The 12056-nt window shown below is 50.8% G+C and overlaps 1 protein-coding gene across 1 annotated transcript; it reads right to left on the bottom strand.

Annotated features, from left to right (window-relative positions):
• Window positions 1-3582: 3582 nt before the first annotated feature.
• LOC121166792 (HLA class I histocompatibility antigen, A alpha chain-like) lies at window positions 3583-10702 on the bottom strand. Its single transcript, XM_040996079.1, has 8 exons — window positions 10615-10702; window positions 10065-10334; window positions 9573-9851; window positions 8736-9011; window positions 8535-8648; window positions 8115-8147; window positions 7919-7965; window positions 3583-3648 (listed from the first exon to the last, which is right to left on the bottom strand). The coding sequence occupies exons 1-7, from the start codon at window positions 10685-10687 to the stop codon at window positions 7922-7924; spliced, it is 1089 nt and encodes a 362-aa protein (XP_040852013.1). The 5' UTR covers window positions 10688-10702; the 3' UTR covers window positions 3583-3648; window positions 7919-7921.
• Between the last annotated feature and the right edge of the window lie 1354 nt (window positions 10703-12056).

The raw sequence follows: 12056 nt of genomic DNA, 5'->3' as shown, positions 1-12056 counted from the left end.
CATAGTGCTTGGAGTGGCAAGATTGGCAACGATTCATAACTGTTGAAATATCAAAACCACTTGAGCAAGAACCTCGGAGCATACCCTACATCCGGGACCTGGGGAGGGTGGGAAACTGGGTGGGCCTTCTCCCTTAATACCTCCCCTTTAAACATGAAGGAAACAATATGGAAATAATAGTCTTACCTACTTTCCTATAGCCCTTGAACCTTTTTACCCTAATTAACTATGTAAAGATTGTCAAAAATATAATTTGAAAAAAAAAGAGGAAAAAAAAAAAAAAAAAGAACAGCTAGAACTTGAACCAGAGTCCCTATAGATCCCAGAAGATGCAAGGTGAGGATTTAGCTACTGGGCCACCAGACCGTGCCTCAACAAAAGCATTTCTATCACACCTCAGAGCTACAACATCAGGAGCCACAGCGTGTCAGTGACATCGCTAATGTAAAAATCAGGGCACCAGGGACAGCAATCCTGGTGCAGGTTCTGGTCCAACTTCAGGGTCAGGGGTGTGAGCTGTGCCCTCTGTGCCCAGCAGCAGGGCTGTGGTTCCCAGCTGGGACCACCCAGGGTGAGGCCATGGATTCTGCTCCTGGCTGTGCAGCCTCAACTGGGTTCTCTGCATTTCCTCTGCCTTCAGTCAGCTACAGTGTCACACAGCCAAGGGAAGGGTAATTTAGCAACTCCTGGATTTCACTGTGGGCTTCAAGGCGTGAGAATGTGTGGGGCACCATGTGAGGCAGCAGGATCCTGGGAGGTTTCATGTTCTCAGCTGTGTGCTCTTCCTGAACCTTCCTCCTGCTCTGCCCCACCAGGAGAGAGGACACAGTGTGTCTCTAACATCCTGTGTTTTCCTTTATATCCACCCTGATGGAAAACCATGGATGTAGGCATTTGCACTAGACCCGAGGTGGAGATGCAGCGTGGGACACCTGATCCCATCTCAGTGCTCTGTTGGAGTCCTTGTTCTATGTTTTGCCCAGTTTCCAACCAGTGCACCCTCTCGGAGGAAGCAGATGAAGCATGAGGATGCCTGGACAGAGTTCTGTGCTCTGGGCTTTGGCTTGCCCCACTCCCAGCTCTGTGAGCATTTGGGAAATGGCCAGGAGATGGGAAGCACTCTCCTTTCACAAGGATGGACAAATTTTCAAACAAATAAAAATAATTATCTGATCCCTCCCCCATCTTGTGGTGCTATCTGCTCATGGGCCTAGTGTGCCTAGTGTGGGTGACAGCTGGGTTGATCTTGGGGCTCTCAGAGAATGCAGGTGCCTTTGACCTTGGCTGTGCCCTGTCTGGATGTGAACACTGGGAGCTGAAACATCACAAGGTGAGAGTGCAGTGACTGCCCCTCCCCCCTGACATCCCAGCTAAACAGGAAGGTGCCTGATGAGGGTGGGGTCTGGACTTGGGACTCTCTGCCCTGCCTGGTACCACTGCCCAGCACAATACCCTACAGGTCAGAGGTCGGGGGAGGTGTGATTAAGAACTGGGTGAATTTGTTTCCTACCTTTTGAGCCTGGAAGATCCTAAGTGAAACCAGTCTAAGCTGGGCCACCTGCACTCAGAGCAGCTCCTCACTGTATGAGGCTCAAGACCCAGGTGTGCTCACGTGACCATTCTTCAGGGGAGGCTGAAGTCAGGGTAAGAGTCCTGTCTCCCCTCCTGCCTCCAGAGTGTGCTCTGGGGTGGCAATGTCAGCACCCACCTGAGTCACATGCAGATTCCCTGTGCACTCCAGACTTATCAGCCTCTCAATGCTCAAGTGATCCTCTCAGCACGTCTGTGGTCCCTGGTTCTCACAGTGACCTCATTCCTGCAGCTGCTTGGGCCATGGGCTTGTTTTCCTCACTTAGCTCTGCAAGTCCAGGGTTTGGTACTGTTCGGGCTCTCATCACAGCCATTCATTCCCTGGGTGCCCCATCTCCACTCCTGACTGCAACTGTTGTCCATATGGAGCCACGTCCACAGTGTGTTTCCCACACAGATATTTCCCCTTAGCCCCTGATTCGTGGTCACTGCCAGCCCTTCAGTGTCACTTCTCACCAACATTCCTGCTCTCACTGCTCCTGCACTGAATGTCTGGGTGGCCCCTCCTGGGATCCACCCTCCCAGGTCGCCCTTCTCTCTTGGTAATGCCATTCCCCCACTGGCACAGCCTGAAGCCCTGGGTGTCCATCCTTGCCTCCTCCTTCTCATTCCCTGGAGGCAGTCCACAGGAAGTGCTGTGCATCCATCTGCAGAAGGATTCAGAACCTCATCTCTCCAACTCTGCCGATGCCCACACTCACACAGTGACTGGCATCCCTGCCTGGACATGGCAGGAGGCCCTAGAGCTTTGTCTCCAGCCTCACAGTCTCTCAGCCCTGTCCTCACACAGCAGCCAGGGTGGTTCCTGGACAGGAGAAGGTGCACACATCCCTGCTCTGCTCAGAGCTGTCTCGTGGCTCCCACCTCAGTCAGAATCAGGGCTGAGCCTTCCAGGGTGTGCATGGCATGCTGGGTAGTGATGCCTGACTCAGCCTTCCTGACAGCTCCCTGCTCTGTGTGCAGACTCACTCCTGCCCAGGGCATTTGCACTGATCATCCCCTTCCAGCACAGCACCTGCTCAGACACTTTTGCTGGTGACTCACTGTGTCCTTCCCACCTTCCTCAGGGTCACCAACTCAGGGCAGTGCACACTGGCCATGGTGGTGAGAAAGCCATCTGACCTGGCCCTCACACCCACTCTGGACCACCTTGCCCAGCACTGGGTCTGACCCATAGTAATGAGAGCTAAGTGATCAGCATGTTGCACCTGCCCCTTCCAGACCCTGTAGTTCATTAGTGGAGCCTGAGACAGAGGCTGCCTGTGGTCACTGCAGAGTGGTATCCTCTTCCTCTGTTGTCTATGCAGCCTGTACTCTCTCACAAGTGTCCTCTGTCCTCCTGTCACACTCCCTCCCACACTGCTTCCTGCACACACAGAGGTGAAGGCCACTAGAGTTCACACACAGGAAGTGCAGGTGCAATTAACCAATCATACTAAGGAATAAAATGAACACAGGAGGATGGGAGCCCGGGGTTGAACTCAAGTGTGAGCTTTGACTGGCCCTACCTAGGCCAGCCTCCACTACCTCAGGTCCCAGAGACAAGGCCAGCCTAACTATGGCTGAGTCCTGTGATGGAAGGTGTTGGTAAGCACGTCTTACCAGACAGACCAGGACACTGGGGCAGCTGAGATGGGTTGGCAGTGACCACGACATAGACTGATGGGCTTGGGACCACCTGGGCACAGCCCTGCCCTTATGCAGGTCTCCCCTGCCTCTCCTGTCACACCTGTAGTCAACACAGCAGACACATGGCTTCTGGAAGGTTCTTGGTGCTTCTGTTTATTTTCTCTGAAATTTTTGGAATTTTCTTATAATTTTCTCATGAGCCACTCATATTGGAATTGGAAAAAATGATTTGCTGTTCAGATTTGCACCTGCCTTGAGACAGAGTCGGAGGTGTCCATGCTGGGCTGGGAGGACCAGGCTCCCACATCACACTGTGCCCACAGCAACATAGATGACTGCAGGAAGGGAGGGTGGGGCTTTTGAAGACAGAAGGATGAGGACTTGAGCAAGGTTCTTTCCCTCTGTCCCAAACAAGGCAATTGTCTCACACTATAGAAACAAGGTAAGAAATTGAGGTCAATGTACATGGGGTCAGAAACAGCCCGGCACACCTGAAAATGTGCAAATGCGGGCAGGCTCCATGGCCTTGCCACTGAAGTCCTCTTCTTGAACATGCTGGGATCCTATATGGGCGCTGGTTCTAACTCCGGTGGTCCCGCTTCCCATCCAGCTCCTTGCTTGTGGCCTGGGAAAGCAGTAAAGCAGTCAAGGACAGCCCAAAGCCTTGTAACCCTGTACCCACATGGGAGACCCAGAAGACTCCTGGTTTTGGATCGGCACAGCTCTGGCTATTGTGGTCACTTGGGGCATGATTTATCGGACGGAAGATCTTCCTCTCGGTCATGCCACCTCCAGTGGAGCCTGTGTGAGAAATCACCAGGCCGAGGCAGAAGCTTCAAGGAAGGATGCCTCCTGGATTCGGCTGCATCTCTAGTGGTCTTGGCATTCCTGGCTGTACTCTTTTTGCTCTTATCTTTATGGCTGGAATAATACAATTTATGTGCAGCAAAGGCTCAATGTTCCTTTATAGTTCTTTTTTTTTTCTTTTTAGATTTTGGTGGGTTTTTTTTAAATTTTTTTTTATTTTTCACATTTTATTATTATTGCTATCATTTTACGATACAGTTCCATATTCTCCTATCCCCTCCCCAATTCCCTCCCCGCCCCCAGTTCTTTTATATCATTATTAACATATAGTTCTTCATACTCAGTCATATGTTCATCATTGCAGGCATGGACAATGGCAGAGAGTCCAGAATCCTATTGTCAAAATATAATATAAACAGTTTCACTGTAAGTCCATCTTTGTCTGGAAACAGAGATGCCGACCACACTGCATCCTCACATCTGGTTGACAGTCTCCATTACATAACTACTGTACATTCCCTTAAATGAAAAGTCATGATACAAAATCAACAATAGAAAGAAAAATAGAAATTTACAATGCCATGAAGTTAAATGACATGTTACTAGATATGACAGTCTCCATTACACAACTACTATACCTTCCCTTAAATGAAGAGCCACAAAACAAAATCAACTTCCAGGAGAAAAAAGAAATTAACAACACCAAGAAGTTAAACAACATGCTATTAAATGTATAACATGTAGCTGAAGAAGTGAAAATCAAGAACCTTCTTGAAGAAAATGATGCCACTGTATGATCTACGAGTCATTGAATGATTTAATCAGAAGAAAGTGTTTTGAAGAGATGAAACCAACAGAAAACAACAAAACCCATGTGATACAGTTTTTGCTGATCTTTGTTGGAGTGTGTCTCCTCCAGACAATAAACAGATGGGTTTTGTTTTTAATCCAGTCTACTAATCTATGATGTTTGATTGAGCTTAAGCAATTTACATTCAGAGTTAAATATACATAGGTGGTACTTTGGTCCTGTCATTTTAGGAATGGGTTGTTCATTGATTTAGTCTTCTGTTGTCATTTTACTGGGATGTTCTTCCCGTTTGCCTTTGGTTTTGGTAGGTGCTATTCCTCTTCTCTGTCAAGAGAACATCTTGAAGTATAATTTGTAGAGCAGGTTTGGAAGAGGCAAATTCTTTTAGCTTTTCTTTACTATGGAAGAATTTTATTTCATTTTCAAAGATGAAAGAAAGCTTTGCAGGGTATGTTATCCTAGGCCGACAATTTTTTTTCTTTTAGAATCTGGAATATGTCACTCCATTCTCTTCTTGCTTGTAGAGTTTCCTGTGAGAGATCTCCTGTGAGCTTAATTGGCTTTCCTTTATATGTCAATTGATGTTTTTCACGTGCACATTTAAGGATCTTTTCCTTATGTTCAATTGAAGAGAGCTTGATAATCATATGTCTTGGTGAAGATCGCTTTTGATCAAGCCTGTTGGGAGTTCTGTGTCCCTCCTGGATCTTGTTTCCCAATTCTTTCTCCAGATTAGGGAAATTTTCCTTGATTATTTCCTTAAATACATTTGCAAACTCAGCTTCTCTTTCTGCACCTTCCGGGACTCCCATAACGCTTATATTTGGCCTCTTAATAGTGTCTTTCAATTCTTGAATACTTTTTTTGGCCTGATCCAGCTCTGGTTCCAGCTTTTTGTTTGCTTCCCCCTGGTGACAGGAGATATCTGCCAATTCTGAGATTTTTTCTTCTGCTTGCTTCATTCTATTTTGGAGACTCTCCACTGTACTTGTAATTTGCTCTACTGTGTTCTTAATTTCTGATATACCAGCCTTGATTTCCTTTACTGCTTCCTTAAATTCTTTGAACTCTTGCATTAACTTCTCATTTTTGACCAGAATCTTTAAAATGAGTCTTATGGATTCTGTGTCCCCCATTTTCTCAATGTCTTCCTCAGTTAACTCTGAGGTTGGCATAGGGTTTTGCTCCTTTGCAGGGGAGTTTTCAGTAATATTCATTGTGCCTTTGTCTCTTCTTTTGCTCTTGGTCATTGTACTTCTGGTTAGCAGAGTCTTCTTCTTGGGGCAGGTTTCTAAGCTATATCACCCACAGGTCTACAATGCAATTTTACTTATTGCAGTTGGTACACAACTTTTTGCTTGCAGCCACTTGTGCCACAACCTCCAGCGAGTTCCAGGTCTGGGTTCTTATGTCAGATATTCACCGTGGTCTCCACAGCCCAGCTTTTGACTCACCACTCTCCACCTCCTGATACCGTGCTGAGGCTGCACTGTTGTCTCTGCAACCTTTCTCCCACTTCCGGTTGGAGTGGGTTCCAGGATTAAAGAGACACCAGGTGTCCTATCTAGTTAGGTTGTTGGTGGCGCTAATCTTGTCAGAACTTGTTGGATGTTAGGTCTGGGTGCCACACGGACCTGTTTTGACCGGTACGATGCCACAGTTGGTATTATTTTCCTGCGGGACTCAGCAAGCTCTCACGAGCTCAGCACATGTGCAGTTCACTGTTGTCCCTGCAGTCCCAAAGCTATTGCCACAGTGCGCAAAATGGCGCCCAACGTGCTACCACAACAGTTCTTGATCTGCTGGCTGTCAGATCCGAGGGCTACCCAGACCTGCCCTGGATGGAACCCGTAGAATGCCACGTTGTTGCAGTTCACCGAGTCAGAAATGAGCTCACTCCCTCTCAGAGCATGCTCAGTCCTTTCCCTTGCCCTTTCCTCCTTAGGCAAAATGGCGAACAATTCAGCTCTAGGGGGCTGACTGGGCTATGAAATCCACTCTGTTCTCGCACTGCCTGCCTGGGACCTGCTGCTCTGTCTCTGCTCCTGGTCAAATAAAAGGGACCAGCAGGACAGAGAGTTCCCCGTCTGGGTTCACCTCCCAAGCTCCCAAAGTCCCTTCCCACCTGGTTGCTGGTGGAGTTCCGGCTGCTGGTGGAGTTTAGATCGCCGTGCTGGAATATCATTCACTGCAACACCACACTGCTGTGCCCGCTGCTTTCCTGTGTCTGTCAGTCTCCAGGTACCCCTCTGCTGTTGTTCTGTCCTTTCGTATTTCCTGAAATATGTCCTCTCTGCTTCATTCTGGTTAAATGCTTCTCCGTCCGTTTAAACGTGTCCTTACCCTATTCCGCCATCTTGATTCCTCGTTCCTTTATAGTTCTATGAAGCCTTCTGACAGGAGACAGGACAAGGATTACAAGCAATGTGAGAGAAAAACTATCAAGTCACTAGCTTTAATAAATCTACCCGGGACTGTTTTTGAGGATTTCTAAAAAGAAGATTATAGTAGAGATCTATAGCTTAAAAAACCATACAGGAAGAAAAACTAAGAAATATAGACAGGTTAATATTAAAACTAATGTAAGGCACAAGGCACAATGAGAGCTAACCACTTAATGATTAAAACTGCAGCTGGTGCCAAATTGTGTCCACAAGAAACAGGAACTGCAGTCTGTCACCAGGCTATTAGAGAACAATCTTTCCTCAACAGTCCCACTTACTTCTCTGGAATAATTGTAGAAATATAACCACATGAATAAACCAAGCAAATGTCCCTTTGCAATAATCTATTGCATATAAGTTGATGCCTTGCTTTTGCAAAATGCCTTCAGATACAATTGCCTTGAGTTGTCATGTCTGTCACTTGCAGAATCCTTGCCAACCGTTCCTGGGGTCCTGCTCCCTTCGGACTGATTGCTCCCGGCAGAGCCAGGCTGTCGTACCTCTCCATATGTATCTGGCTTTGCAATAAAAATAAATCTTTTTAAAAAAGAGACAATGTGCAAATGCAAGGAATCCCGCAGTCCCTCTGTATCTCTTGGCCCCAGCCAATTCCCCCTATAGAAACTCCAGGTCTCACCTTTCAAGCTGTGAGAGAGCAGTCAGAGCCCTGGGCACTGTCCACACCTGGAAGAACCAATTAGAACTTGGTGAGAGCCCCGGGGGTGTGGCTGAGGGAGGAGTTATGGAGTTGGCTGGGCAACTTCTCCATGGACATCTGATTATGGCAAGGGTCTTGGGGACTCTCCGACCCCAAAACACACCCCAGTGCTTACCTACAGCCTTAGTGTAGCTCCCTCCTTTCCCACCTGTGAGAGAAAACAAGTAGTGAGAGGCAAGGAGAAGGCAGGGCCTGAGGACCTGCTTAGAGGGAGCCCAGAGTACTGGCTCATCTCAGAGAGGATTCCAGAATGGTGGCTGCAGATCCAGGAAACGGTCAGATTATTGTGGTGTGTCTTCAGCTGGGATATCCCCCTGACCTGGGACTACTGAAACTCGGGTCCCTCTGAGCAGTATCATCCCCGTGGAGTATAAATGGTGCACCTTTCACTTTTGCTTCATACTAAAGCCAGTGTGAGCACCTGGGGGCTAGCTGGGGGTGTAGGTGTGTGTACATGATGCTTCCAGGGTTTGTGGCAGGGGGATTTTCTACCCAGGGGACAGGAGACTCAGACCCAGCCTTCACTCTTCCCTACCTGAGCGCTTCATCATCATCACCACAGCTGCAACCACAGCTCCAATGAGCACAGCTGCCAGGAGGACCAGGCCAGTGATGACTCCCCACATGGGCACAGTGGGCTGAGGAGGCTCTGAGAGGGGAAGGGAGGGTGAGGGGCTCTGACCCCAGGTCTCAGCCCTGCCCCTGCTGAAGGCTCTGTCCACTTTGCCCTCCTTACCCCATCTCAGGGTGAGGGGCTCAGGCAGCCCCTCATGCTCCACGTGGCATGTGTATCTCTGCTCCTCTCCAGAAGGCACCAGCACAGCTGCCCACTTCTGGAAGGTTTCATCCCCTGCAGGCCTGGTCTCCACCATCTCCATGTCCTGGGTCAGGTCTTCCCCATCGCGATGCCAGGTGAGTGTGATGTCCTTGGGGTAGAAGCCCAGGGCCCAGCACCTCAGGGTGGCCTTCTGGTCAGAGACTGGGTGGTGAGTAACATGTGCTGTGGGTGGGTCTGAGGAAAATTTTGGAACATTCAGGGCATTCATGTTTTTCATCAGTCACCAAATCTATACTCAGTGGCCATCCTGAGAGTGAACAGGAGGACAGGGATGGGGGAGCAGTGCAAGCCCAGACCTGGCCTGGATAAAGACAATGGGATCATCTGTTGTCTGCAAAGATGTAGAATCAGGTATGGTTCAGGCTGGGAGGCCCCTGGCCTCTAACAGAGTCAAAGGGATTTGGTGTTGTTCTGAGTGGAGGCAGGGAGACTGAGAAGCCCTGGAGTGCATTGGCTTGAAGATGAGGACAGGCCTGGGAAGGGCCATGGCTCACAGATCCCAGCAGGAGTCCAGGGCACCAAGAGGATTCCTTTCAGAATCTTCTATGCCTGTACAACCCAGGTCCCTCTTCCACACTGAGGGAAGGGTGGGTCTCTGTCTCTGGACCCAAAGTCCAGGAGGACAACCAAGCTGTAATCATGACGAGAGCTGGACATAGTCCTGGGTCCCACTTTCCTCCCCTCCTCCACAGTCCCAGCGGCAGCCCTGGGGGAGGTTGCAAGGGTAGCCCCTACCTGCCCTGAGCAATAATGTCTCCTTCCCCAACTCCAGGAATCTGCGCAGTGACTCTACACACTCCCCCTCCAGATAGGCTCTGTATCTCTCCGCATCACCAGCAGCCTCCCACTTGTGCTTGCTGATCTGAGCCATGGAGTCTGCGGCAGTCCAGGTGCGCAGGTCCTCATTCAGGGCGATGTAGTCAGTACCATCGTAGGCCCACTGCCAGTACCCGAGGAGGAGGTGTCCATCTGCCCCAACCTCGCAGCCGTACATTTTCTGGATGGTGTGAGAGCCTGTCCCGCCCGCGGTCAGCCCTGGCCACGCAGCTCCGCCCCGCCCTCACCGACCCGCGGGGATTTCAGCTGAAACCGAAAGCGAAACCCGGGCGTGTCCCGCGGCTCCTCCCGCCGAGGGTCTCCGCGGGGCGCGCAGTCTCGGGGTGGGGGACCTCGGCCCCGGGGACCCGGAGCGCCCTGGGCGCACGTGGGGAGGGTCGGGTCACTCACCGGCCTCGCTCTGGTTGTAGTAGCCGCGCAGGGTGTTCAGGTCCACAATGTTAATCCGTGCCTGCTCTTTACTGCGCTGTGTGTGGCTGTCCAAGTACACCTGCTCCACCTGCTGCATCCACGGCGCCCGTGGTTCTGCCCTCGGGTTCTCAGCGTCGCTGTCGAAGCGCACAAGCTGCGTGTCGTCCACGTAGCCCACGGCGAAGAAGCGGGGCTCCCCGAGGCCGGGCCGGGACACGCCGGTGAGGAAGTATATCAGGGAGTGGGAGCCTGGGGGAGAGAGGGGCTGAGATCAGGACCGACACCCGCCTGGAGTTATACCGGGGGTCTAAGTTCGCAAGGAACCGCAGGGAAGGAAGGGTCCTTGGTGTTGCTAAACAGTAAAGGGGGCGTCTGGGAAGGAGCTGGATGAAGGGAATGCGGGAGGAATGTGGTGGGAACTTCTGCTTAGGGATTGCTGGGGAGGCGGCTCCCCGGGGTCCCGTGTCCCTCCGTGCGCTCCCCTCGCTCCTGCCCCGCAGAGCCCGTCTCCCTCCCGACCCGCACTCACGCTCCATGGTCTCGGTCAGGGCCAGGGCCCCCGCGAGCAGCAGGAGGAGGGTCTGGGGCGCCATGGACTCCATCCTGGATGGCTGAGAGGAGTCTGATCCTGAAGCCTCGCAGCCGACTTTATAACCGGGACCGGACGGCTCTGATTGGCTCCTCTGGAAACCCTCTCAATGGGAGTGTGAGGTGTCCCCGCGTCACGAGTGTCCGGGCAGAAGCAGCTCACTCAGGCTGTGAGAGGGGAAGTGACCCTGGAGGAGGTGGGGACTCCCCTGCACTTGCTTCCCTGGCCCAGACCCGCCCTGGGACTGAGACCCTGAGGGCCAGGCGGGTACCAGGGACTGTGCCCTGACCCTGTGCCCGGCTGCCCAGGCCTAAGTGATGTCTCCTCCCTGAGGATAGGTCCGGAGCTGGCTGAGGGATCCTGAGAGACCTGATCCGGATTGTCCATTTTTATTTGTCTATTTTTATGATTATACCTAGGCCTGTGTGTGTTTTATTGTTCAATTTGATTCATATCAGAAGTACATAAGATTTCAGGCAGCCCCACAGGATGCATTAAATACAGAATGCTGGGATCCCAGCTGGGCTCTGTGGACATTCCTGTTAATATTCAGGACACAGCATGTTGAGACCTGAGCACCTGCTGCTTTAGAATCCTGAGCTCTGGGCCCTGTGTGGTGGTCTAGAGGCTAAAGTTCTGTCTTCCACGTGCCTCGATCTCGTATGGAAGCCTGTTCTAATCCTGGCAACTCTGCTTGCCATCTCATTCCCTTCCTGTGGCCTGGGAAAGCAGTTAGGAAGGCCCAAAGCCTTGTGACCCTAGATCCCATGGGAGACCCAGAAGAAGCTCTGGACTCTTGGCTTCGGATTGGCTCAGCTCCAGCCGTTTGTGACCACTTGGGGAGTGAACCCTTCTTCTCTGTCTCTCCTCCTCTTTGTATATCTGACTTTCTAATAAAAAGAAATAAATCTTAAAAAAAAAAAAAACCACCCAGACTTCTGCCCCTGTCCTCACCTCCTCTTAGCTCTTCCTTTATAATTGCCTTTTCTCCTACCCCCCTCTCAGTCCTGAACTAGGGCCCTAACATGGTCGCTCTTTTGCCACCCAGGGACCGTCATTTCTGCTGTGGTCAGCTGCCTCGCTGATGTGAGTTGTGTGTATCATTGCTTCATGAAAACAGTCCAGCGGCAGCGTTTGCTGTGGTGCTGTGAGTTAAATGTCATTTGCAAGGCCAGCATCACATATCCCGGGGCTTCTTGGAGTCCAGTTTGTTCTAGTTCCATCCACCTTCCTGTTGATGTACCTGGGAAGGCATCGGAAATTAAGGGATTTCTCACTCGATGAATCACTCTCCAAGAGTTGCTGTGTCCTGGGCTGGAGCCAGGAGCCCACAGCTCCATCTAGGCCTCCTTGTGGTTGCAGGGACCCAAGCACATGAGCCA

This window comes from Ochotona curzoniae, unplaced genomic scaffold (genome assembly GCF_017591425.1).
Source record: "Ochotona curzoniae isolate NIBS_2020 unplaced genomic scaffold, NIBS_Ocur_1.0 patch23, whole genome shotgun sequence".
Taxonomy (NCBI): Eukaryota; Metazoa; Chordata; class Mammalia; order Lagomorpha; family Ochotonidae; genus Ochotona; species Ochotona curzoniae.
Note: the sequence above shows the minus strand (reverse complement) of the source record. Positions and strands in the feature narration are given on the sequence as shown.

What these genes read in the sequence shown, in the direction of transcription:
- LOC121166792 (XM_040996079.1), bottom strand. Translation starts at nt 10,687, where the DNA reads ATGGAGTCCATGGCGCCCCAGACCCTCCTCCTGCTGCTCGCGGGGGCC. An exon ending in CCTGACCGAGACCATGGAGC is followed by an intron (nt 10,335 to 10,614) that starts GTGAGTGCGGGT and finishes TCTCTCCCCCAG; the next exon opens with GCTCCCACTCCCTGATATAC. An exon ending in CTACAACCAGAGCGAGGCCG is followed by an intron (nt 9,852 to 10,064) that starts GTGAGTGACCCG and finishes CGGGCGGGACAG; the next exon opens with GCTCTCACACCATCCAGAAA.